The 26,121-nt window shown below is 33.6% G+C and overlaps 1 protein-coding gene across 11 annotated transcripts in view; it reads left to right on the plus strand.

Annotated features, from left to right (window-relative positions):
• The window catches only part of ANKHD1 (ankyrin repeat and KH domain containing 1), a 120,455-nt gene that overhangs the window by 43,198 nt on the left and 51,136 nt on the right, over positions 1–26,121 (plus strand). For 7 of the 11 annotated variants that reach the window (XM_026017458.2, XM_072749785.1, XM_072749786.1 and 4 more), the window contains exons 8-11: positions 7,299–7,536; positions 8,006–8,197; positions 8,894–9,003; positions 19,738–19,794. In XM_026017458.2, coding sequence (XP_025873243.1) covers positions 7,299–7,536; positions 8,006–8,197; positions 8,894–9,003; positions 19,738–19,794 — 597 coding nt within the window. Of the gene's footprint in view, positions 1–7,298; positions 7,537–8,005; positions 8,198–8,893; positions 9,004–19,737; positions 19,971–26,121 lie in introns of those variants that run through there. The other 4 variants (XM_026017469.2, XM_072749791.1, XM_072749793.1 and 1 more) reach the window with 3 other exon arrangements.

Below are 26,121 nucleotides of genomic sequence, written 5' to 3' on the forward strand. Positions count from 1 at the left end.
CAGAGACATAGGCAGAGGAAGAAGCAGGCTCCCTGTGGGGAGCTGGAGGAGGGACTCGATCCCAGGACCCCGAGATCATGAACTGAGCCAAAGGCAGACACTCAACCACTGAGCCACCTAAGTGACCTGATGTGCTGTCTTGTAATCCTTTTTATTTCTGTAGAAGTGGTAGTACTGTCCCTACTTTCATTTCTGATTTTACTAATTTTTTTTCTTTGTCCATCTAGCTAAAGGTTTCTCATTTTTAGTTACCCTTTCAAAGAACCAGCTTTTGATTTCATTGATTTTTCTCTATTTCATTCATCTCTCTTTTAACCTTTATTTCCTTCTGTCAGTTTTGAGTTTAGTCTTTTTTCAGTTCCTTTAAATGTGTCTAGCTTGTGTAATTAAAAAAATTTTTTTTAATTTCATTTCAGTATAGTTAACATACAGTTTTATATTAGTTTTGGGTATACAATATTCTGATTCAACAATTCTATACATTACTAGTGCTTATCATAATAAGTGTACTCTTCAAAATACACACCGTGTATTTTGCCCGTCCCCCTACCCACCTCCCCTCTGGTAGCCATCATTTTGTTCTCTGTAGTTAAGAGTCTATTTCTTGGTTTCTTTCTCTTTTTTTTCCCTTTGTTCACTTTTTGTTTTGTTTTGTTTTGTTTTTAAAGATTTTATTTATTCATGAGAGACACAGAGGGAAAGAGAGGCAGAGACGCAGGCAGAGGGAGAAGCAGGCTCCATGCAGGGAGACTGACGTGGGACTCGATCCTGGGTCTCCAGGATCATGCCCTGGGCTGAAGGCAGTGCTAAACCTCTGAACCACCTGGGCTGACCCATTTGTTTTGTTTCTTAAGTTCTGCATATGAATGCAGTCATATGGTCTTTTTCTGACTTATTTAACTTAAGCGTTATACTCAAACTCCATGTTGTTGCAGATGTCAAGATTTCATTCTTTTTTAATGGCTGAATAATATTCTGTTCCATTGTGTATGTATATATGTGTGTATATATATACACACACCACATCTTCTTTATCTCTCTATTTATTTATTATTATTATTTTTTATATCCATTTATTTATTGATGGACACTTGGGCTGCTTCCATAATTTGGCTATTACAAATAATGCTGCAATAAACATAGGGGTACATATATCCTTTTGAATTAGTGTTTCTGTGTTCTTTGGATAAATACCCACTAGTGCACAATTACTGGATTGTACAGTAGTTCTATTTTTAATTACTTGTGAACCTCCATACTGTTTTCCACAGCAGCTGCACCAGTTTGTATTCTTACCAGTTGACCACAAGCATTCCTTTTTCTCTTTGCCAACACTTGCCATTTCTTGTGTTGTAGATTTTAGCCATTCTGACTGTTGTGAGGTGATATTTCATTGTAGTTTTGATTTGCATTTCCCTGATGATGAGTAATGTTGAGCATCGTTTCATGTATCTGTTGGCCATTGGTATGTCTTCTTTGAAGAAATGTCTATTCATGTCTTCTTCCCATTTTAAAATTTTAATTTAAAAATTTTAAAATAGTTTATTTATTTATTCATGAGAGACACAGGAAGAGAGAGGCAGAGACACAGGCAGAAGGAGGAGAAGCAGCTCCATGCAAAGAGCCTGATGTAGGACTCGATCATGGGAATCTGAGATCAGGCCCTGAACCAAAGGCAGGCATTCAACCATTCAACCGCTGAGCCACCCAGGCATCCCCCTTCTTCCCATTTTAAATTGGAGAATTTGTTTTCTGGGTGTGAGTTGTGTAAGTTCTTAATACATTTTGATACTACCACTTTATCAGATATGTCACTTGCAGATACCTTCTCCCATTCAGTAGGTTGTCTTTTAATTTTGATGATTGTTTCCTTAACTATGCAAAAGCTTTTTATTTTGAGGTAGTCTCAGTAGTTTATTTTTGCTTTTATTTCCCTTACCTCAGGAGACATATCTAGAAAAATGTTGGTATGGCCAATATGAGAGAAATTACTGCCTGTGATTTCTAGGATTTTTATGGTCAGGTCTCACATTTAGGTTTTTTTATCCACTGAGTTTATTTATTTTATTATTTTAAAAAGATTTTATTTATTTTTGGGGCATCTGGGTGGTTCATTTGGTTGGTCATCTGCCTTTGGTTCAGGTCATGATCTCAGGGTCCTAGGATTGAACCTCACATTCGATTCTACTCAGTGGGAGTCTGCCTCCCCCCCCCCCCCCATGCTCACGCGCTGTCTCTCTCTCTCAAATAAATAAATAAATCCCTATCAAAATACCATGGACTTTCTTCAGAGAGTTAGAACAAATTATTTTAAGATTTGTGTGGAATCAGAAAAGACCCTGAATAGCCAGGGGAATTTTAAAAAAGAAAACCATAGCTGGGGGCATCACAATGCCATATTTCAGGTTGTAGAAGCTGTGATCATCAAGACAGTGTGGTACTGGCACAAAAGCAGACACATAGATCAATGGAACAGAATAGAGAATCCAGAAGTGGACCCTCAACTTTATGGTCAACTAATATTCGACAAAGGAGGAAAGACTATCCACTGGAAAAAAGGCAGTCTCTTCTATAAATGGTGCTGGGAAAATTGGACATCCACATGCAGAAGAATGAAACTAGACCACTCTCTTTCACCATACACAAAGATAAACTCAAAATGGATGAAAGATCTCAGTGTGAGACAAGATTCCATCAAAATCCTAGAGGTGAACACAGGCAACACCCTTTTTGAACTCAGCCACAGTAACTTCTTGCAAGATACATCCACGAAGGCAAAAGAAACAAAAGCAAAAATGAACTATTGGGACTTCATCAAGATAAGAAGCTTTTGCACAGCAAAGGATACAGTCAACAAAACTAAAACACAACCTACAGAATGGGGAAGATATTTGCAAATGACGTATCAGATAAAGGGCTAGTTTCCAAGATCTATAAAGAACTTATTAAACTCAACAGCAAAGAAACAAACAATCCAATCATGAAATTGGCAAAAGACATGAACAGAAATCTCACAGAGGAAGACATAGACATGGCCAACACTCACATGAGAAAATGCTCTGCATCACTTGCCATCAGGGAAATACAAATCAAAACCACAATGAGATACCACCTCACACCAGTGAGAATGGGGAAAATTAACAAGGCAGGAAACCACAAATGTTGGAGAGGATGTGGAGAAAAGGGAACCCTCTTACACTGTTGGTGGGAATATGACTTGGTGCAGCCACTCTGGAAAACTGTGTGGAGGTTCCTCAAAGAGTTAAAAATAGACCTGCCCTACGACCCAGCAATTGCACTGTTGGGGATTTATGCCAAAGATACAGATGCAATGAAACGCCGGGACACCTGCACCCCGATGTTTCTAGCAGCAATGTCCACAATAGCCAAACTGTGGAAGGAACCTCGGTGTCCATCGAAAGATGAATGGATAAAGAAGATGTGGTCTATGTATACAATGGAATATTCCTCAGCCATTAGAAATGACAAATACCCACCATTTGCTTCAATGTGGATGGAACTGGAGGGTATTATGCTGAGTGAAATGCGTCAATCGGAGAAGGACAAACATTATATGTTCTCATTCATTTGGGGAATATAAATAATAGTGAAAGGGAATAGAAGGGAAGGGAGAAGAAATGGGTAGGAAATATCAGAAAGGGAGACAGAACATAAAGACTCCTAACTCTGGGAAACGAACTAGGGGTGGTGGAAGGGGAGGAGGACAGGGGGTAGGGGTGAATGGGTGACAGGCACTGAGGGGACACTTGACAGGATGAGCACTGGGTGTTATTCTGTATGTTGGCAAATTGAACACCAATAGAAAATTTATTATTAAAATAAACAAACAAATAAATAAATAAATACAATCTTTAAGAAAAGGATTTTATTTATTTTTTTATTTGAGAGAGAGCATGAGTATGGGTGTGCACACATAAGCGGGGGTAGGGGCAGAGGGTGAGGGAGAAGCAGACTCCCCACTGAGCAGGGAACCTGATGCAGGGAGCCTGATGCATGTTTCCCAAGACTCTGGGATCATGACCTGAGCTGAAGGCAGACACTTAACTGAGTGAACCACCCAGGCTCCCCAATTGAGTTTATTTTTATGTATGGTGTAAGAAACTGATCCTTTTTCCTTCTTTTGTATATAGCAGTCCAGTTTTCCCAACACTGTTTGTTGAAGAAACTATCTTTATTCTGCTGGTTGTGGTAGGGTGTTCTGTAAATGTTAGATCCTGGTGGTTAATGGTAGAGTTCTTCTACATTCTTTCTGATTTGCTGTCTAGTTTTTCTAACAATTATTGAGGGACTTGTGTTAAAATCTTCAGTTGTACTTGTGGATTTATGTAGTTCTTTTAGTTGCTTTTCATTTTTTTTCCCACATGCTGGAGCTCTGTTGCTTGGTACCTATACATTTTTAGAATTGCTATGTCTTCTTTGTGATTGAGCCTTTTATCATTATGTGATGTTTCTCTCTTTGGTAATCTTCTTTGTTCTGAAGTCTCTTTTGTTAACATAGCTCCTGATACTAATCAGTTTTCCATCGATTGTTTCCCTGATAAATGTTTTGATCCTTTCCTTTCAATCTTTGATATGTTTGATATGCCTATATTGTTATACTAAAGTGAGTTTTTTGCAGACAACATATTTTTTAGTTCATGTTTTGTAATCCATTCTGTCCGTCTTTGTTTTTTAATTGGTGTGGTTAGACCATTTATGGCTAAGTGTAATTGTTGATATGATGTTCTTATTTCCTGATTCTATGTTAAAATTTTTTAATTAATTTTCTCCATTTTCCCCCTTTATTAATTTATTTAATTTTTAAAGAAGATTTTAATTTATTTATTCATGAGAGACACAGAAAAATAAGCAGAGGCATAGGCAGATGGAGAAGCAGGCTCTTAGCAGGGAGCCCAATGTGGGACTTGATCCCTAGACCCTGGGATCCACGCCCTGAGTGAAGGCAGACACTCTCAACCACTGAGCCACCCGGCATCCCTATTTTCTTTAATATAGCATCAGTGGTCCTTCTCTTCCATTTCTTGTATTTGATTTAGTTCTAGGTCTAATTTTATTGGTTATTGTATATATTGACAATCAGCACATTTTCCTGCCTTTTAATGTGTCTGGTATTTTTATTTGTAAGCCATATGCTATAGATGATCCCTTTTCAAGGATCTTGATTATCCTGTCCTTCTTGTAAAACTGTTATGTTTTGTTCTAGCAGGCAGTTAAACTACCAGTATTTATTCTGAGGGTTAATTTCAGCTTGACTCTTCTACTCCTAGTTCCTTACTCCTTGATCTTTGGCTACTCCTTAGGTATGGCTCTCTACCATCGCCTTTGAAAGCCTGGATATTCACCATTTGTCTTTCTATTCTGATTGAGGTCTTCAACCTTCCAGCAGTCATTCTCTGCTAGGCATTCAGGAATGTCATTTTTGGTGTGTTCAACTCAGGATTTGCCCAAGTATCTGAAGATAATTTTATACAGATTTTTGAGATTCCTCTGTATTTTCTTTTTCTCAGGTATCTTGCCCATACTCCTCACGTCCCAACTGTCTTGGCTACTTTGTATTCTGATCTTTGTTTTCTTGGCTGAAAGAGATCTTCACTCTGTTTAGCCTCAGTTTCCTTAGACCATGGCTTAGAAGATGCCTGAAGAACGAAAGCTAAAGTGAATGTAGGGTTCATCATATTTGCTGCCTTTTTTGGTGCTTAGCCTCAGATTGGTTGCTATTCAGTGCCGCCGGTTGCTTTATCTATTTTTCCCTAATTTTAAAGTTTATGATAGAATGAGTCCAGTATCAGCTACTGACTAAAGTCTTAGAATTTTAAAAAATTCTAATGATTCTTTTAGACCTTTAAGATTGGATTATTCTGTTTTTACTTCATTCTTTTTTCTCCTTTGACAAAATTAATACTTTTTTATTAAAGCAAAAAGTGCTTACTATAACTTCTGTCTTAATGTATGTACTCAAGATAAGGTAGCACAATCAAGAAAGAAATTGAAGTAAATTCACACAAAACTGGGAGCCTAGAGGAGCAATGCATGATGGTAGTTCCCTGATCTGTGAATACTTATAACTTTTGTTTTCTTTCCATTAAAAATGTATTTCAAACACCAAATAACTTACATGTAAAATAAAACATATTTTAAACAAATTATGTATTAAGTTTATTATGCATTATTTTACATGTATTTGAAATATTAACGTTTAGTAGTAAAGCTAGAATTTTATTTTATTTGAATAAATCTGTAATTTTAATGCCAGTTCATTTGTTTTTGATATGTCAAAAGTGATTAAAGCTGGTCTAGTAATTTAGTTGAATATAACGAAACTCTTGATAGATACTGAAATTTAATATTTAATTAAGGGTTCTTTAATTCTTTAATAAGAGAATTGCCCAACCTTATAAAACCTTATTTTATACTCAGTCTTTACCTTTCATTAGCAGTATTTTGGTCATTTTTGAATTACAGGACAGCACAGCATTTGACTTTATATGCTATAAGAGTTAAGGCCTATATAAAATTTTGAAGTAAAGAATTTGAAACTAAAGAAAGATATTTATGGCAATAGAAGGATAGAATGAATTATCAAGAGAATGTTTTATTAATTGCCTTACTGTCTATGAAATGGATCCATGGTAATATTATTTACAAATGAATAGATAATTTATTTTTACATCTTTGTAAAAATCTTTCTTTCATTGCAACGAGCTAGTGCTGAGGAAAAATATAGGGTACTATGGGTCCACAGGAGTTTTCCTTGGTGACATAATCCCAAGTGGTAATGACTTCATAGAATTTGTTGTTATTTTTTTGTCAAGTCTTTGTTTCTTAAATAGATCTAATACAGTTTCTACACTTAAATAGGACACCTAGGTTTGAGGGTATAGTTATATTTGACTTGGCAGTAGTATAAACAGTAATTATTTTAAGTATTATTGTCTATGGATTTAATGGTTTTTGAACTTTTTCAAAGAATGTGAAAATTTGAAATTGTTTGGAATTGTTAATGCATGTCACAAATCTGATTCTTATATAAAATTTTGGGTTTGTTTAAAAGTGAGGTAAGGTAATTTTAATGGAATTTTTGATAAGATATCTCAAGTTTCTCAGATGAACATGGTAATATGTATGGCTCTAAGGTGCATCTCCTTTTCTTCCTTTCTGTCTTTCCTCAATTCTTACCTCTTTTCTCCCAATTAAAAAATCTCAAAAAAAAAAAAAAAAAAAAACTCAAACAACAACATAAATTCCTTCCTTCTTGCCTTACTTCTAAAAATCTGCAGGATGGACATGTAGAGGTAGCACGTTTGCTTTTGGATAGTGGTGCTCAAGTGAATATGCCTGCAGATTCATTCGAATCTCCGTTAACGCTAGCTGCCTGTGGAGGACACGTTGAATTGGCAGCTCTACTTATTGAAAGGGGAGCAAATCTAGAAGAAGTAAATGATGAAGGATATACTCCCTTGATGGAAGCTGCTCGGGAAGGCCATGAAGAGATGGTGGCACTCCTCCTAGCACAAGGTAAAGTAGTTTTACTTCTTCTTCTTCTTCTTCTTCTTCTTCTTTTTTTTTTTTTTTTAAGATTTTATTTATTCATTTGACGGGGAGAGAGAGAGAGAGACCAAGCACAAGCAGGGGGAGCAGCAGAGGGGAAAAAAAGGGAGAAGCAGGCTCCACAGCAAGCAGGGAGCCCAATGTGGGACTTGATCCTAGGACCCCAGAATCATGACCTGAGCCGAAGGCAGATGCTTAACCAACTGAGCCACCCAGGCACCCCTAGTTTTACTTCTTTAATAAAGAAATCAATTTTCTTTAGATGGCTTGTGTTGAGTATCAGGGAAGTTTACTACAACTTATTGATGGTAAAATAAATTATCATCACCCTAGAAGGAATCTCAGAAGTAGGGAGAGATGATTAACACAGTTTAGAAAATATCTTTATCATAAATCTATTGCAGCTAGTTTATCAATTTTTGTGCTTTTCTCTCAGGAGCAAATATAAATGCCCAGACAGAAGAAACCCAAGAAACTGCTCTGACCTTGGCTTGTTGTGGAGGATTTTCTGAAGTTGCAGACTTCTTGATTAAGGCAGGGGCTGATATAGAACTTGGCTGCTCCACACCTCTGATGGAGGCTTCACAGGAGGGACACCTTGAACTGGTTAAATATTTATTGGCTGCCGGTATGTGGCTTTAAAAATGCCTTTTAGGAAAAGGCTTTTTTATATTGTTTTCATAACTTTGCCAATTAATCTTAACTTTTTCATAACTATAAAAGTTGAAAGCCAGCTCCACAATTTGACTGCTCTTCCTAGGCTCCTAAATCTTTAAAAATCTCATTTTTAAGACATTTTCTTATTGTTATTAATGTTTGCTTTGTGACCATAGCCTTCTCATTGACCTTCTCTCTCCACTGAATAGTTTGTGGTTTCTGGAAGAGAGAATTTATTTTTTTTTAGTCTCTCTTAGTAAGAGGAAGTGAGGATGATATTATTGAGGTTGTATTTTGACTCTTTTTAAAAATATTTTATTTACTGGAGAGAGAGCAAGAGAGCTTGCATGTGCAGGGCAAAGGGCAGAGGGAGAAACAGATTCCCCCGGTGAGCGATGAGCCAAACGCAGGGCTCAATCCCAGGACCCTTGGATCATGACCTGAGCCAAAGGCAGATGCTTAACCAATTGAGACACCCAGGAGCCCCTGGTACAGTTCCTTTCTGTGTGCCTAAAGACATAAAAGAAAGTTAGGATACTTAAAATATCCTATAATATTTTCAAACTTTGAATTCATCAATTTCATCAAATTGTGAAATTGGACTATTTAACAAAACTTTACAGTTCATAAAGTAAATATTTGTTTTATTTTGTTTTTTGCTTACTAGGTGCTAATGTTCATGCTACAACAGCAACAGGAGACACAGCCTTAACCTATGCTTGCGAAAATGGACATACGGATGTTGCAGATGTTTTACTTCAAGCAGGAGCTGATTTAGTAAGATATTTTTATTTTTTATTTTTTTATGTGAATGTTGATATTTCTTCATTTATTTTTCACATTTAGAAAATATTTCTAAAGGAGATCAATAGTTTACATACTTTGTATAAAATAACTTAAAAAAAGTTATTTATAGTTGTAGTTATTGGTTTTCTTAAATATATTTGAAAGTACTTAGTTTTTAATAGGGCACACTGTTTCTTTACTAGGTAAAACTGTTAGTTCATTTCTTCCACTCACCCCAATCCCATTTGACATTCCTGAACTTTTTAAACTGCTCTTTGTAGACATATCATAATTTAAATGATATGTTTACAGAATAGAATAACCTATAAATCACTTTGATTTCTTTTGTTTCTTTAGTTAGTTTGACATTTAAAAACAAAGCTACTGTCCTCTTCCTAAAAACATTATTACAGCATTCTATTCTTTCTCTGTTCTTCTAGTGTTTTCTATTTTGGCTTTTCAAAGTTTCAAATTAGATGGCAGGTTCGTATGTGTAATAATCTTTACAACTGTGGGGAATTGTAAATAGTTTAAAAATTCATACTTCTTGATGAAATGTGTGCTTTGGCTAATTTTTATATTGTGAGGGTACTTTAAACTGCTTTCTAGAGTTTTCTCCAAATTTCCTTATATATTTCTTAAAAATCTGTGTGAGACATAGACAGCTATAAATGTTGTAGAGAACTGATACATTATTTAGAAAAACATGTGGAAATACTGCCTTTTAAACCATTTCAAGTAATAGACATTCCCACATAGATAACTGAGAACATTATTGGAAAGTAATTATTGGTTACCATAAATGTATAGTATGATTATGCTCTTTATTTATCACTATTTCTACTGATAATACATATTATAAGGATAACAATAAGATTCATTTTCATCAATCAGGATCTTCCCCATTAGGTCAGAATTTCTGAAAGGTATTCATTTTTTGCTTGAAAAGTATTCAGAGTGATATGTTAAGTAGATACCAATTTTCTGCCTTCTTTCCTTTTTTAGACTTGCTTTGGGTCATCCATAAAAATTAAGAATTGAAATATTTCATCACTTAAAATAAAGAAATAGGGTATAACAAAAAAGCTATATGCAAATTTAATACTCTTATCCTCTAAATTCTTATCTGACTTCCCTCTTCCTTCCATTTTCCAATGCAAAGTCATTTTCTTTTTTTTTTTTTCATTTTCTTAATCTGTTGAGAATTATTCTGAAAATATTCTATAGTAAAAAGAGAAACCATAATATATAGAAAACCTTACTGATTTTGATGGAATTAAAAATCTATTATGAAATATTTTTAAGTGTTTTATTTTTGTTGGTCTGGAATTATACAGAGTATGATTAGAATTCCTCAGAAGAATCAAAAGATTTGAATTTATCATACTATTTTACATTCAAAATGTACAATTAAAAAGTGGCTCAGATAAATATATATCTTAAGTAGAAGGGTAATATTGTTAATCTAATATAATTGTTTATTCTATTTTGCAATCTACCTTTGCATTCATATTTATGTGTAATTATAACCATAATGTAATATAGTTTTCTATTTTTTCCATTGTGTTCTGTCATAATCTATTCCATATTGCTATATAGTCTCTATATTTCTAGCTCTTCCATTAAGTTAATGAACCATAATTATTCACTTATTGAACTTTTTTAACTTTTCATTTTTCACTGTTATACTGTTAGATTTAATAACTATATGCATAGCTTTTTTCTTTTCAATAACTTCATATATTGATTTTTACTTTAAAAATATATTGCCTTTTCCATGCTTTTGCCATCTGTGGAGACACATTTCAGTTTTCATATTAGTTCTTTTCCTCATTAATAAAAAGCAGTACCCATTCTTTATATGAAATGTGGCAAGTATGAGAAAAGATAGTAAGTTTGGTATTTAAAACCTATAAATAGGGGCAGCCCTGGTGGCTCAGTGGGTTTGGCGCCACCTTCAGTCCAGGTGGTGATCCCAGAGACCCTGAATCGAGTCCCGCATCGGGCTCCCTGCATGAAGCCTGCTTCTCCCTCTGCCTGTGTCTCTGCATCTCTCTCTCTCTGTGTCTCTATGAATAAATAAATAAAATGTTTAAAAAATAATAAAATAAAACCTATAAATAAACTTTGTGATTTCAGGCTTTACTTTGTAAGCAAGAGTGGGATAAACAAGACATAATAAAAAATAAGAAGTGAGTAAAGCAGGCAGATCAATCTCAATCCTGAGAAAAAGTGACTGATAATTTTTACTGGCTGAACCTTACAAGACAGTAGCAGAGTAGCATCTTTCTTGTCCTCCATTCTTTGCTCTCACCTTCTCTGTCTGTTTCAGGCTGTACTAATTTTCTCCATTGCTTTGCACACTCTCCACTCCTATTCTGTCCCTGGCATCCCATTGGTGTGGTTCTGATACTTACATTAGCTAGTTGTTTAAGTTAAATGAAATTTTTGTGTGTGTGGGCTGGCTGAGGACCTTCATTTTTTTTGGAACGATTTTGACCTTCAGTTTTAAATAAGGATGTACAAGTCAACCTTTGGAACACAGTCTGAACCAACCCCTATGCTCTGTTAGATTTGAGAGCCTAACTTTTGTCACAGTTAAAGGTTTTGATATTATAGTTTGTAAAAAGGAGCTTAAAAACTGTTGTTTCTCATTCTTTAAAATATCTTGTACCAGAATCAGGATACTATTTATGGTTTAAAAAACTCTTAATGCAACAATTTGGTTTCTTGTATTGTTGCCTGAGATGAACCTGAAAACTTTTACGACTTTTCATTCTGAATGTATAGTAGGTATAATTGATGACTTGTTTTAAGGGAAATGTAGAAATTTTCTTATTGATTTTAAAAAAAATTCTCAGCTAGAACTGTTGGTATACTTGAGTGTTTTCAGGTAGATCCTCAAATTATGTGCATGTTCTAATTTTAAACTTAGTTATTTAAAATGTCACTTTTTCTAGTTTTAAAAATATTTTAAATTAAAATTATTTATAGATATATTTTTTAAAGATTTTATTTATTTATTCATGAGAGATACAGAGAGAGAGGCAGAGACATAGGCAGAGGAGGCGGGCTCCATGCAGGAAGCCCGATGTGGGACTCAATCTTGGGACTCCGGGATCCTGCCCTGAGCCAAAGGCAGATAGAGCTCAACCACTGAGCCACCCAGGCATCCCTATTTATAGATATTTCTAGTAAAAAGAACACTGAATATCATATTTAGAGGTTGTGGATTGATACGTAGCTTGTCTAACTTTTTAATAATTGAATAAATTTGAATAATCTGTTTAAAACTTTTGGACTTGCTTAGTATCCTTAAATAGGCTACTTAAAATTTCTTCTTGAAAATAAAAAATTAAATTTAAAATGGTCCATTAATTCCAGAAGTTTTTGAAAATCCTCCCTGTTTGGCATGCAGAATCATTTTAACTACTCTGTAAATAGAAAACATTTAGCAAATCCCCTAATTCATATATTCCTGATCTTTCACATCTCGTTACTACAGTAATGGGAATCATTGTATATTGAAATAAAGATTATTCCTTTATGTGTTTTCTTTCTCTGCATAGCATCTTTGTTTATTGGGCCCATGTTTATTTTTAGTATTTGATATGATTATAGGTATATGATGTAAACCCATTGTAAGAAAGTTTGTATTAAAATGCATTAGCATTACTTAAAATCTAAAAGAAATATATTATTTTAAAAACTGCCTTTGGAAACTACTTAATCTCATTTCTCTGAAAAGGAATTTTCATGTTATTTGTGTCTTCACACATTTGTTGCTAAACCTTTTGGTCAAAAATTACTAATAGCATTATTTATTTATTTATTTATTTAATAGCACCATTTAATAACTGAAATTGACCAACTCCTATACTCTTTTAGACCCTGCTGTGGTGTTTTTTTATTACTCTAAGCTATTTTCCCCAATTATTGGTCTTTCGACCAGAAGGCAGAGTTTTAGTATTTCATACTTGTTCTCATCTCTGTAGCTAGCTAGATTCAGCTAAAGTACTTATGGCTTGATTTCTTTTACCACAGTTGTCTTCTTAATATTACTTTTCAGTAAGAAGAATTTGCATTGTTAACTATTCGACAGTTTAATTTAATTATAAAACTTTTTTTCTCATGTTTGCCTTTAATTTTGACTTTGTGTTGGCTAACATGTCAGAGGTGTTTTGATTTGGTGTTTGTGTTTTTCAAACCATTTGTGAAGATGATAGATTCTTTCTCTTTTCATCATGACATGTTAATTTCAGTATTAAAACTTTGATACATTTGTTAAGATAGAAGAAATAATTGTCATCTGTAGAATTTCCTTCACATGTATTTGCAGCAAAGCTGAATTTGGAATGGGAGAAAGAGTAATATATAAATCAGGTAAATAAGTCTCCAGCTCCTTGGCCTTTCATTTCTAGAAGAGGTATATCATAGGATAAATGATCAGTAAATTCCAAAGTTGAGGAGTACTCCCTATGATATACAACTAACATAGGTATTAGGAATATGAGTACATTCTAGTTAGGTTCATATAAAAAGATTTAGTGACCCTACTTAGCATTTTATAGGCCAGCATTGCTATTTGAAAGTAGAACTTACTATAAACTTACTATAGGAAAAAATGTTTATAGAAGATATCCTATAATCCTATATCTAAATGGAGGTCTAATGAGTGACAAAGGCTACACTTAGTTGTTTAAGAAGAACTAATGCTGTGGAACATTAGACAGAACATCTACGTTTTCAGTATAGCCATCAAATCACTGATTAATACAATTAGCAAACATTTGCCTCAATTTCCCATCTGTTAAAGTGAAATTTAGTATTATTTTCTGAACTATTTTACCAAGTCCTGTAAAGATTCTCACTTTGGTTCTGCTGGATATCCTTGGGCAAATCACTTAAATTCTCCAAGCTTATTTGTTTCTCTTCCTTCTCATCCTCATCTTCCTCCTCTTCTTCTTCTTCCTTTTCTTTTTTTTTTTTTTTTTTTTTTTTTTTTTTTTTTTTTTGTGAGGAGTTTAGACCAGATGATCTTGACTGCCTGGCTTAAGAAATCTAATTTTGTGATTTCTGAAGAACAAGTGAATTGCCTGTTTGGAGGTATTACATGCTCTAGATGATCTTGAGTGCTTGTTAGTCTAAGAATATGTAAAGTGCTATGAGAGCTTAAAGAAAATGATTTTTTTTAAGACTATAAACCATCATTACTAATAATGGTGATAAATATTATATAAATTATTCTCTCTTAAAATATTTGTATCTATTAGATGTATTTTAATTACTCCAAACATTATTTTTGGATATTAATTATAACTAATAGCAGATTTAACTTGTCATAAAATATTTTATAGATACTTTTTTTTTTAAGATTTTATTTATTTATTCATGAGAGACAGAGAGAGATAGAGAGAGAGGCAGAGACACAGGCAGAGGGAGAAGCAGGCTCCATGCAGGAGCCCGACACGGGACTTGATCCCGGGACTTCAGGATTGTGCCCTGGGCATAAGGCAGGTGCTAAACCGCTGAGCCACCCAGGGATCGCCCTTTATAGATTATCTTAACGGATAAAAGTTATTATTCCCTAGAGTGCCTTGGTGGCTATACCCTTGATCTTATCTCTGGTCTTGATCTCCAGGTCATGAGTTTGAGCCCCGTGCTGGGCATGGAGTCTACTTAAAGAAAAAATAAAGTTACTAATCCCTAAAACACACAATTAACTTGGTAAAGAATAAATAAAGAATAATCATTTTAATGCTAAATCATTATCTCTTCAATCCTAAGTCATCTATTAATATTTTATTCTACTTAAATACTATTAAAGAAGTAGGAAGAGGGACGCCTGGGCGGCTCAGTGGTTAAGCGTCTGCCTTCAGCTCAGGGCGTGATCCTGGGATCCAGAATTGAGTTCTGCTTCAGGCTCCTTGCAAGGAGCCTTCTTCTCCCTCTGCCTGTGTTTCTGCCTCTCTCTCTCTCTCTGTGTCTCTCATGAATAAGTAAATAAATAAATCTTAAAAAAAAAAAAAGAAGAAGAAGAAGTAGGAAGAGTTTCTTTGTCATGGATTTTTGTTTTAAGTGAACTATTTCCTCAAGAATACAAGTTTCTCAGTTATTTTTGGAATTATTCAATTATAAATACATTCTTTTTTTCTTGCAGTTAAAGTTTATTTCAAGTAGTAGGATAAATTTGTGTTACATCTTTTCATCTTACATACCTTAAAATTTTTCAAAATGTCCTTTGGGTAGGATTGTTTTTACAGCTTTGGGTTTCAAGTATATGTAAGCAATGTTCAAAGAGAGACAAAAATTAGAATGCGATTTTACTTTAAGATGTCTGCCACCTTAAAGATAGGAATGAAAGAGGGAGAGGATACCAAACACATGAGCTAGAGTATGGTTTTTTCTTTATGCTCACAATGAATCTCTTTTAGGTGAAATGGATCAGAGTAAATAAATAGAACCAACCTAAAGAAGTGTGGTCGATCACAGCATTGCTAATTATGGTGTCTTTGCCATATTGAGTAGAAGTTGGTCCTATACCAATTGCTTATTTTCCTTGTTATTGTGGCTAAATTTTTGTTTAACAAAAGTTTATAACTGATTGAAATTTTTTTCCTTAGTTTTAAATAGGTAATATCTTTACATGATTCAAAATTACAAAACATAAAAATGTCCTGTGGGCACCTACTTTCCCTCTCCATTGGCAATAATGTTGTTCATTTCCTGTATCTTTCCAGAGATATTTTATGTGTGTATGATGAAAAGTCACATATATTGAAAGAGTTAGCAGTGTTCAGGGTTTTGTATAATTCCTTATTGAGATTGAGTTTTGGTTTTTGCTATACTATAGCAAAAGTTTTGACCATAGCTTTTAAGAGTTTTTAACATTTTTAATATTTTAATAAAAATTGAAGCACTTGACACTAATGAGAAAATTGGGCACTCTGAATATGTCAAAATAGTCTGTCACTGATTTTCATCCCTAACCATAAAGGAGGCTTCCTGACTCTTTTTGCTTTTCTTGGATTATATCCTGCAGCCAAATGAACTTTTTGGGGCATTTTTTAAGAATACTTGAAACTAAGTGATTTGGAGAAGGATGCATTAACACTCTCGTCCTTATTCATGGAATTTATTTCTTTGAAATGAGATTTGATTGGACTTATATCAAAAGAAAAAGTTTAGATTAATTTGTATCTATATTAAATCTTATGTAATGGAAATGCGGACCAGGTCCTCTTTCAGAAGTTTTGTTTTTTTTTTTTTTTTTTAATTTCGGCAATATGTTGTTTGTCTTTCTAGACATTTCTATCCCCTGAACATATATATAGTTTGTGTATGTGAGCAATATGTCTTTTTTTATATGAATGGTTTCTTATCACACGTATATATATATATATATATATATATACACTCTTCCATAAATTTTTTCTTATAATATTTTTCTATATTAGTTCCAATAGATTTCTCAGTTTTTTTCCACAGGTCCCAGGGTTCTATATAATTTATTGACCATTTATTTATTCATAAACTTCTGAGTTATTGCAGTTTTTAAATATTATAAATGGTGGTATACTAAGTGTTGTTAAATGTATTTATATATTTTTGCTACTTTTGTAAATATATCTGTAGGGATAAATTCCTAGAAATGAAATTACTGGTTATCAGAGGATCCACATCTAAAATTTTGATAGCTGTTGCCAAATAGTTCGAAAATTCTGAACCAGTCTGCATTTCTATTAACAGTTGAGACCTGATTCCCCACATCTTGTTAACATGAGTTAGAGTTCTTTCTTTCTTTCTTTCTTTCTTTCTTTCTCTTTTTCTTTCTTTCTTTCTTTCTTTCTTTTCTTTTCTTTTCTTTTCTTTTCTTTTCTTTTCTTTTCTTTCCTTCTTTCTTTCTTGTTTAATTTCCTAATCTTTGATCATAGTCCTCATGTTTGTTTTATCTAAAAAATCTTTCTCTGTTCCATAGCCCTATGGGCTACTACTCATTAATTGCTCCTAAAGCTTTTGTGAACTATGTAAAACAAAGGTATAAAGTTATTTTCTGAAAGAGTATTCAGACATCATTTACAAATGCAAACTTTGAAATATTTTGTTAATTTCTTTAACATTAATTTTTTCAAAAAAATCAAATATTTAAATAGTATCTATTGACTTCATTCTGAAAGAGGATAATATATCTTCCACCATAGGATTTGTATAAGTTTTTTTATTTTGCACTGTCTTGGTTTTATAACATTAACATTTCGGTTTTATGGCCCTATTTCTCACAGTTGTTTAACTCCAACTGTATATTTAGGGGACTCAGTGTTTGCTATACTACTCTTTTGCAGTATGTACCTCTTAATTCCTGAGTTCCTAAACTTGACTCTCCTTTTGGCTGGCAGATATTTGGTATTTTTATTTGAATTTACTCTTCTCCCCCCCCAAAAAGGAGTTCACAGGTGTGCTCATATTTTTGAGACTACTATATATTGTATTTATAAATGAATGTAACCATATATAAAATTATTGAATCGCTTCTTTTTTCTCCTCAAAATTTTAAGCCATGTATTCTACTGTCTTCTGATACTGAATATTTCCAAAGCTTGCTAGATTATTCCCTATTATGTGTGAGTAACTTCCTTTTTTTGCCTGGATTATCATTAGTCATTACACTTTTAAACCTCTGTGATTTCATCAGAATTATGTTTTAGTGTTTATTATTTTATATTAATTTTTTCTAGAAATCCATGAGTGCTTTCTGTCTGAAGATTATAGGTCATCCTCTTAGGTCTTCTCTCCTCCCCCTCCTATGGTTTTCTTGTACTTTATCCTTGAAGGCTTCTTTTTCCACTCTGTTTTCTTCTGGAATATTTATTATTTGTATATTGGGTTCTTCTTGTCTCTTTCATCTTTATATCTGATTCTTTGCATTTCTTTATTTTTTCCTCTGTGTTGTTTCTTAAACCCATTCTCCAGGTCACTAATTTTTCTGTACATTTCTGCTTCTATGTGGTTTTCATGGTTTCATTATTTTATTATTACTTAATTTCTTCTGTTCTTCCAACTTTTAAATCTCCTCTTGCTGTTACATCACTTTGTTTGGTTATTTAAAGAGTTCAGGTTCTTTTTTTTATTTGGAAGTATAGGGGATATTTGACTAAAATTTTATTGTTTCCATTTTTGTAGGAATTTCCTAGTAGGTTCTCTGTTGGATACTTTGTGCTTATTATTTGTATTTGAATGAGGCTTGCTATTTGTTGAACATCGTGTGGGGATAGGGCAGAGAAAGGAAGTAAGTCCTAATAGCTTCAGATTTTATAATTGTCTCGGCATACTTTCTCACCAAATCTCTACCAGAGGAGCACATGTCCCCTTAAGCACGTCACCCAAATAAGAGGTAGGAGTGACTTAAGAGTGAATTTTTCTTGGGGCACCTGGGTGGCCCAGGTGGTTAAGCATTTCAGCTCAGGTTGTGATCTCAAGGGTCATACAAGGGAGCCCTGCTGCTGCCCCTGGGAGTTGCACACTCAGGACGAAGTCTGCTTGAGATTCTTTCCCTTTCCCTCTGCCTTCTTCCCCTCCCCCCACACTGTGCTCTCTCCCTCTCCCTCTCTAAAATATATAAACAGGGGGATCCCTGGGTGGCGCAGCGGTTTGGCGCCTGCCTTTGGCCCAGGGCATGATCCTGGAGACCCGGGATCGATTCCCACGTCGGGCTCCCAGTGCATGGAGCCTGCTTCTCCCTCAGCCTGTGTCTCTGCCTCTGTGTGTGTGTGTGTGTGTGTGTGTGTGTGTGTGTGTGTGTGACTATCATAAATAAATAAAAATTAAAAAATATATATATATATATTTATATAAATAGGGCAGCCCGGGCGGCTCAGCGGTTTAGCACCACCTTTGGCCCAGGGACCCGGGACTGAGTCCCACATCAGGCTCTCTGCATGGAGCCTGCTTCTCCCTCTGCCTGTGTCTCTGCCTCTCTGTCTCTGTGTCTCTCATGAGTATATAAATAAAATCTTTTAAAAATAAATAAGTAAATAAATAAAATATATAAATAAATCTTTTTTAAAAAGTTAAAAAAAGAGTAAAGCTTTCTTTAGGCCATCTTTCTTTTATTTGGAGACTTACTTGACCCTGGTTAGTGACTGAAAAGCTTATTGCTGTTTCTTCTACTGTATCCCTGTCTCATCTTCAGGTACTTTCTGTCACAAGTCTATATTGAGAGAAAATAGATCTATTCCATATCTCAAGTTCTTTGGAGGTTCCTGTCTTAGTTGAAAAGTATGAGTATTAAGGGCATTTATAATCAGGGAGAAAACTATGTAACTATTTAAACACCTTATAGTATTTTCCTTACTTTTTCTCCCAACTTCTGATATTCCCAAGTCCTTTGATTTAATTATTTTCCTGGGTTAGATATTAAGACACTGCTCTTGATTCTGGGGCCTAGTTGTATTTGAAGACAAAGGCATGAGTTCAAGTAATTCAGCAGAATTTTTCTGTATGTGTTAAAGTTTATATTGAAGTTATATTGTAGAGAACCACATTAATGGGGAAAAAAATCATAGTCTACTCCTGAGATTATGGTCTCTATAGATGAGAATCTTTTTAGTTGAAGATCCTGAGTTTACAAAGCCCAGCACCTGAAATACCAGTCACAAGGTCTTCATGGCCAAATGTGATTTTCATTTTTGGAATAAGATCCGTGAGTTCTTCTTTTTCCTTTCACAGGACAAGCAGGAGGACATGAAGACTATTTTGGAGGGCATAGATCCGGCCAAGCATCAGGTGAGGGAGGCCTTTGATGCTTGTAAGCTACTACATAAAGAATAGTTGTTGTAGGTAACAAGAACTCTGGATATCTGAATTCCAGCCAAGACGTTCCAGGACCTTGCTGGGTGACAAAGGAAATCTTCTTCAATTGAAAAAGATTATGAAGTTCCAATAAAAAGAGATTTATGTTACTAGTAGTTTGCTTCTTTAGTATTCTTTTTATGTGGTATTCCTAAAACATCTCTTAGTTGAAAATAGATTTTTCTTATTCAGATAGTTCTTTTGCATTCTTCCTTATTGGGAGATACAACATACTACAGAGAGAAATTCTTAGTTATAAAGTCCTTTGCATTCAAATTTGTTCATCAATTTCTGAAACTCAGTCTTAGGGAGCTACATTGGATTGTTTTTTATATAATCCTCAAACAAAAAAATTAGTGAAACATTTACTATATTATTCATGCCATTAATTTCTATAAAGTTAAAATTATTTTAATAAAATTGTCCCTGTAATTTCATTTTGAAATTGGTTTTTAAGGAGGTAAATGCTTATTCATAAGCAAACATTTCTTTTGAGAAAATGTTTTAAGTTTGTGCCTGATGGTTTTAAGAGTCAAGCAAATTTAGTATCCATTTTAATCCAGAGAGATTTGTTTAAACTCAGGAAGCAGTGTTTAATTTTCAAATTAGGAACAAATTGTGATTGTATCACAATTAACTTAGGCCTTCTAAAATAAATTTTCCAGTATCAAGTCTCTCTTAATCATAATGCTTATTAAGCACCTTCATTATTGGCATGTTGAATGAAAAGTTGTTATAGTCATTCTATTTTGAACAAAGTAAATAATATATTTCACTAAATTTTATGTGAAAATATGAATTTTTACTCTGTTGTATAGTATCTCAGGCTCCTATCAAAAATATAAAGCTGAATGTTATTTCAGATAAAGTATTTCTTTCTCTCCAGATTGGTTAAAGGAAACGTGATTATAAATATCTCTTTCTAAGCTAGAATTCTCAAAACTTGGGATACTTTTTTTTTAATGAGTTTTGTGGCCCCACTTTTAGAGGTTCAGATTCAGCAGATCTGAAATGGGGAAATCTGGATTTTAAATGATACCCAAGGAGGTTCTGGTGGCAAGTTTTCCATATTCTGCACTTTGCGATATTGCTAGAGTCCATAGATTATTCTGCATCAGTGTTGAGTTCTCCTCCTTTTCCATCTTTGCTTTATAATCCATCATTCTTCCTCCATCTGAACTGAGTAAGTTTGGTTTTTCTCTTTGTTACTTGTGATTTTTAGTAACTGAGCTAAACAGAAGCCCTAGAGTAATGCCTCAATCTTTTTTCCATCTCAGTTGACCTTAGGGATATGAATAAGATCAGTAACAGCAGATCACTGAGGTAATAATAAATAAATAGGTAAGGTAATAATTAAAACAGTGGTGGATTGGAAGAACATACCCCCTAGATGAGAGTATCAGAATCCTCTAGTAAATATATAGTATAAAGCAGTCTCCCTCTCTCGTGATTTTGGTACATCCCTTGACAATGTTCTCCTCCTCCAACTTCAAGAAGCTCTGTGATATAGTTACAGTCCTTCTCTGTATACCTTTGTTGTCCACGGTTGTGATTTTAAAGGAAATCAACTAACTTTTTAAAAAATAAACTTAATTTAAATTTTGTGCTCTAAGTCCAAATGGGCAAAAACTACATTTTTTTCCTCCTAGTGCTTTATTCATCAGAACTAGAACTTTGCCGTGTATTTTTCATGGATAAGATTTTCAGGGACTTTTAAAGTTCTAATTTCCCTTTTACCAGCTGAATTTTCCATTTACCAGTATATTTCAACCATTACTGATTAGCTTACCTTAATTAACTTTAAATATGACCTCCCACTTTTTAAATGTTAACTTTTTATTAAGGAATAACATATATACATTTTTTAGTTTTACTATCCAAAGCAGGAAAACTTTTACCTACTTTTTTCTTGATCTAAAACTATTTGTGAAATATACAAAACTCCTAATACCTTTCCTTTTAAAGGCCAAGTTCTCTCTTTCTAGGTTATTGTATGTTGAGTGAGTCCGTTTCAGCTATCTCAAGTTTGTTTATATAAAAGTACAAATGATGTCCAGTCATGAAGGTAAAGTCAGTGTTAGTATATTTTGAAACCTCTCTGCTCTCTATCATTTCAAGTACATAGATATAATAAATAAAATATGGTAGGAAAACAAACTAAAAATATATAGCTCTACTGAGAAACAAGATTAAAGAACATTGGACTAGAAATGGAGCATATAGATCCACAGCTGAAGCTATAGGCCCAAGGAGAATTAAAACTAAAAGGGGGGTGGGCATAGGGACTGGGATTTCAATTTCTGTAGGTAATAGGGACTGAATGCATCACAAATGGAGAAGGCCAGTAGATCTAGTCTACTTGATTGAAACAAGGAACTGGGACTTTTTGCCCTACCTGTGAACAAAGATGGAAAAAATCTTCAAGCAACTTCCTGCAGTTGCAGTTAGAAATTATCTATTTATTCTTGTTAGAATGAAGATGTAAAGAAAACAGTGTAACTAAGAATTTGAAGACACTATTTTTTAATTCAGTGAGCAGAACTGAAATAACTCCATGAGGCCAGAAGTTTAAGTTGCCAATGAAAGATCTACTTCAGAAATGGACTTTTAAGGCCAGATTCAGGCAACTTAGAAAGCATCTGATGAGAAGGGAAAAGTTTGTGGATAGAAATAAAAGAAAAAAAAAAACTCTTATGCAAAATGAGCTTTTCAAATAAAAAAAATTATGAAGTTCAGGAGCAAATCTACCTCGAGATAGTCAAAATGTAAGCAAACAAACAAAAAGCAGCAGAACAGGAGAATACAACCCAGGCAATTGAAATAAAAGACTTTAAACATGCTTATTCTAAACTGTAAGCAATAGCCAAAAACAATGTGAGACAATGAAACAAAAGTCAGTAACTATAAATTAAGAACAGATGGGTATGAAATAAATTTAAGCTTTGGGGGAAGAAAATTGTGGAAATAAAGACTCAATATATGGGATAAATAGTATATTGGACACAGTTGAATAAAAATTAGTGAATCAGATGATAAAACAAGAAATAACACAATATTGCAAAGAAAAAGAAATGGAAAATATGAAAGAGAAATTGAGATAAAGAGGACAGATTGAGAAGCACTACCTCACATTTGAATTACCTGAATGAGAGGATGGAAATACAAAGTAGAGGCAATGTTTGAAGAGATAATGATAGAGAATTTTCTGGAATTGAAGCCAGACATGAATACTTGGTTGAAAAATTAATAAGTAAAACAAATGAAACTGTAAAATTTGAACGATGAAGAATATCTTAGAAACTACTAGAGGAAAATAATGCATTACTTCAAAGGAACAACAATCACATTTTTGACAGCAGATTCTCATCAGTAATAATCACAGAAGACAGTGGAGAGTAATACCCTCCAAATACCAAGAAAAAAAAATAGAATTCTGTACTCAACTACTCTTCCAGAGAAGGAAAAATAAGCCTATTTTCAGATCTACAAAGAATAAAAGAGCTTACCACCTCACATCCTTACCAAAAGAACTTCTAAAAGATATGTACTTCAATAAGGAGACAGATATATCCTGGAGGAAGGCGTGGGATGCAGGAAGCTACGGTAAGCAAAGAAATTAGTAAAACATAAATATAAATTTTTTAATACAAAACCTAAATTTTTATGCTTAAAACCAAAGTAATACTAAACTTCTAGACAGCAATAGCATGAAATTCAGAAGGATGTGTTAGAAGGTTGAAAAACCATGCTAGGATCCCTGTGTTTAGTAGAGGAGGATCAGGTACTGAATAAAGATTTTTTTTTTTGCAAAATTTATTAGTAATCAAAACAAATATAAACCCATTGAACACGGTTGTTAAAGGCAGAGAATTTTGAATTCGATTAAAAATCAAAATCTAGTCAATTTTTTTTCAGAGGATAAATCTAAAGCAAACTGATAGGGGAAGATTGATAAAATGATGGAAAAAGTTATGTAAGGCAATATTAATATCAGATGAAATGGGATTTTTAGTCAACATTTTTAGAGATAAATGTTCCTTCACCTGATAGTAACAGTCAGTTATTAATCAGCAACTAATAATCTGCCCTCTAAAGAAAAGAGAAAATTACAAAGTTACAAGAAAAATAGGTCTATATTTGTGGGTTTAGGATTTTTCCACACACTTCTGTGTGAGCCTGATCAAACAGATAAAACAATTGCTAAGAATAGAAAAATAAAAATTGTTCCTATAAATAGAGAGCTAACATTCTGTTTCCATCATATATACTATATATTCTTTTCTAGTACATAGAACATGTATAAAAATTGTCCATGTTTTAGGCCACAAAATCTTTAAAACAAACTCCTAGTCACACAGACTAAATTCTTTGATCTCTATTGCTTTAAAATTACAAATCAACAATAAAACCTTTTTTAAAAAATCTCATACATACTTACTATGTCTTCCTGATAAACTAACCATTTTATCTTTATAAAATGTCCTTTTTTAATCTCTAGAAAAAAAATTTAAAAAATAAAAAATCCCATATACCTAGATAAGAAAAATACTTCCACATAATTAATGGGTTAATGAGCAATCATAGTAAAAATTACAAAGAAATTATCACAAAAGCTACACATCAAAACTTAGGTGAAAAGTTACAGGTAAAGTGGTCCTTAGAAGGAAAACTTTTTATATATATAAAATGAGAGTAAATGAAGCTAATAAAAGAACAACAAGCAGCACAAAGAAGGGAAGGAAATAATAAAGATAAAGGCAAAATTAATATAATAGAAAACAAAAATAAGGAAGAAAAGCAAACTTAAAAGCTGATTTAACAACAACAAAACACAAATACTGAAACATAAAATAAGGCCCCTTTTTTTTTTCCAGAGGGCAAAGGCACAGGTAAATGATAGAAATTTAAAGGGAGTCATAACTATATGATACAGTAGAGATCTTTAAAATTTATAAGGTAATCATTTGAACAATCAATAAATTTGAATACTTACATGAAATGAATACTGATTTTTTTCTGTGAATATATAAATTATCAAAATTGACTCATGAATAAGAAACCTCAGTAGAACAATAAGTATTACACATTGAACCGGTAGTTTAAAATCATCCATCCAATGAAGGTAGGAAGCTCAGATGAATTTATAGGTGAGTTTTACCAAATGTTCAAGAAATAAATAAACCCTAAATTGTTTTAGCTATTTCCAAGAACAGAGAAAGAAGAATGTTATAATGTGCAATATATAAGTTTATAACGTTGGAAAAATACCATAATTTATATCCTAAAATTTGATTGATCTTGAACAATATTGGCTGTGCTAACAAAACCCAACATTCATAAGTAAGTATATACAAATTTGATTCCTATTTTAAAGATTTATTTATTTAGAGTGAGAGAGCACATGTGCACAAGAGAGAGCAAAGGGGGGAGAGTGATAAAGGAGAAAAGGAGTCTCAAGCAGACTCCCCACCAAGCACAGAGCCCACTGTGGGGCTCTATTCCAGGACCTCAAGATCATAACCCACGCTGAAATCAGGAAGTGGCCACTCAACCGACTGAGCCACCCAGATGTGTCTGATTCCTATTTTAAGAGAAGAATTTAGTAGTCAGGTATTTTGGAACAAATTATGTATGTTATAGGATTTACATTATTGATTTTAGGACATGAAATATAAATATAGTATAAAGTTGGGGCATTGTTTTACCAACCATTTCCTCAAATATAATTATGTTTTTCAAAACCAAAGAATACATATATATATGAATAAGGAGGAAAGTAAAATAGGCAGCTTTTCATACCTTTTATTTCAGAAATTTTATTAGTATGTTGAACTTTGGAAATTTGACTTGGGATGAGGATCTTGGGACTGTACTTTCTGATTTCTTGTCTTTTAAGAGCTTTAGTAATTTTTTATATATGCAGAACTAACAGTTATTTTAAAAGTTTATTCTAAAGGAGGGCTTTCCGACAGCCTGGGTGGCTCAGTGGTTTAGCGCCACCTTCAGCCCAGGGCCTGATCCTGGAGACCCAGGATCGAGTCCCATGTCAGGCTCCCTGCATGGAGCCTGCTTCTCCCTCTGCCTGTGTCTCTGCCTCTCTCTCTCTCTCTCTTTCTCTCTCTCTGTGTGTCTATCATGAATAAATAAATAAAATCTTTAAAAATAAAATAAAATTAAGGGCTTTCACAATCTTTTGTCATTGCCATTACTCATGGGACCTAGTTATGCTGATAGGTGTCACTACTAGGCTTAAAACATAAG

This window comes from Vulpes vulpes, chromosome 2 (genome assembly GCF_048418805.1).
Source record: "Vulpes vulpes isolate BD-2025 chromosome 2, VulVul3, whole genome shotgun sequence".
Classification (NCBI taxonomy): Eukaryota; Metazoa; Chordata; class Mammalia; order Carnivora; family Canidae; genus Vulpes; species Vulpes vulpes.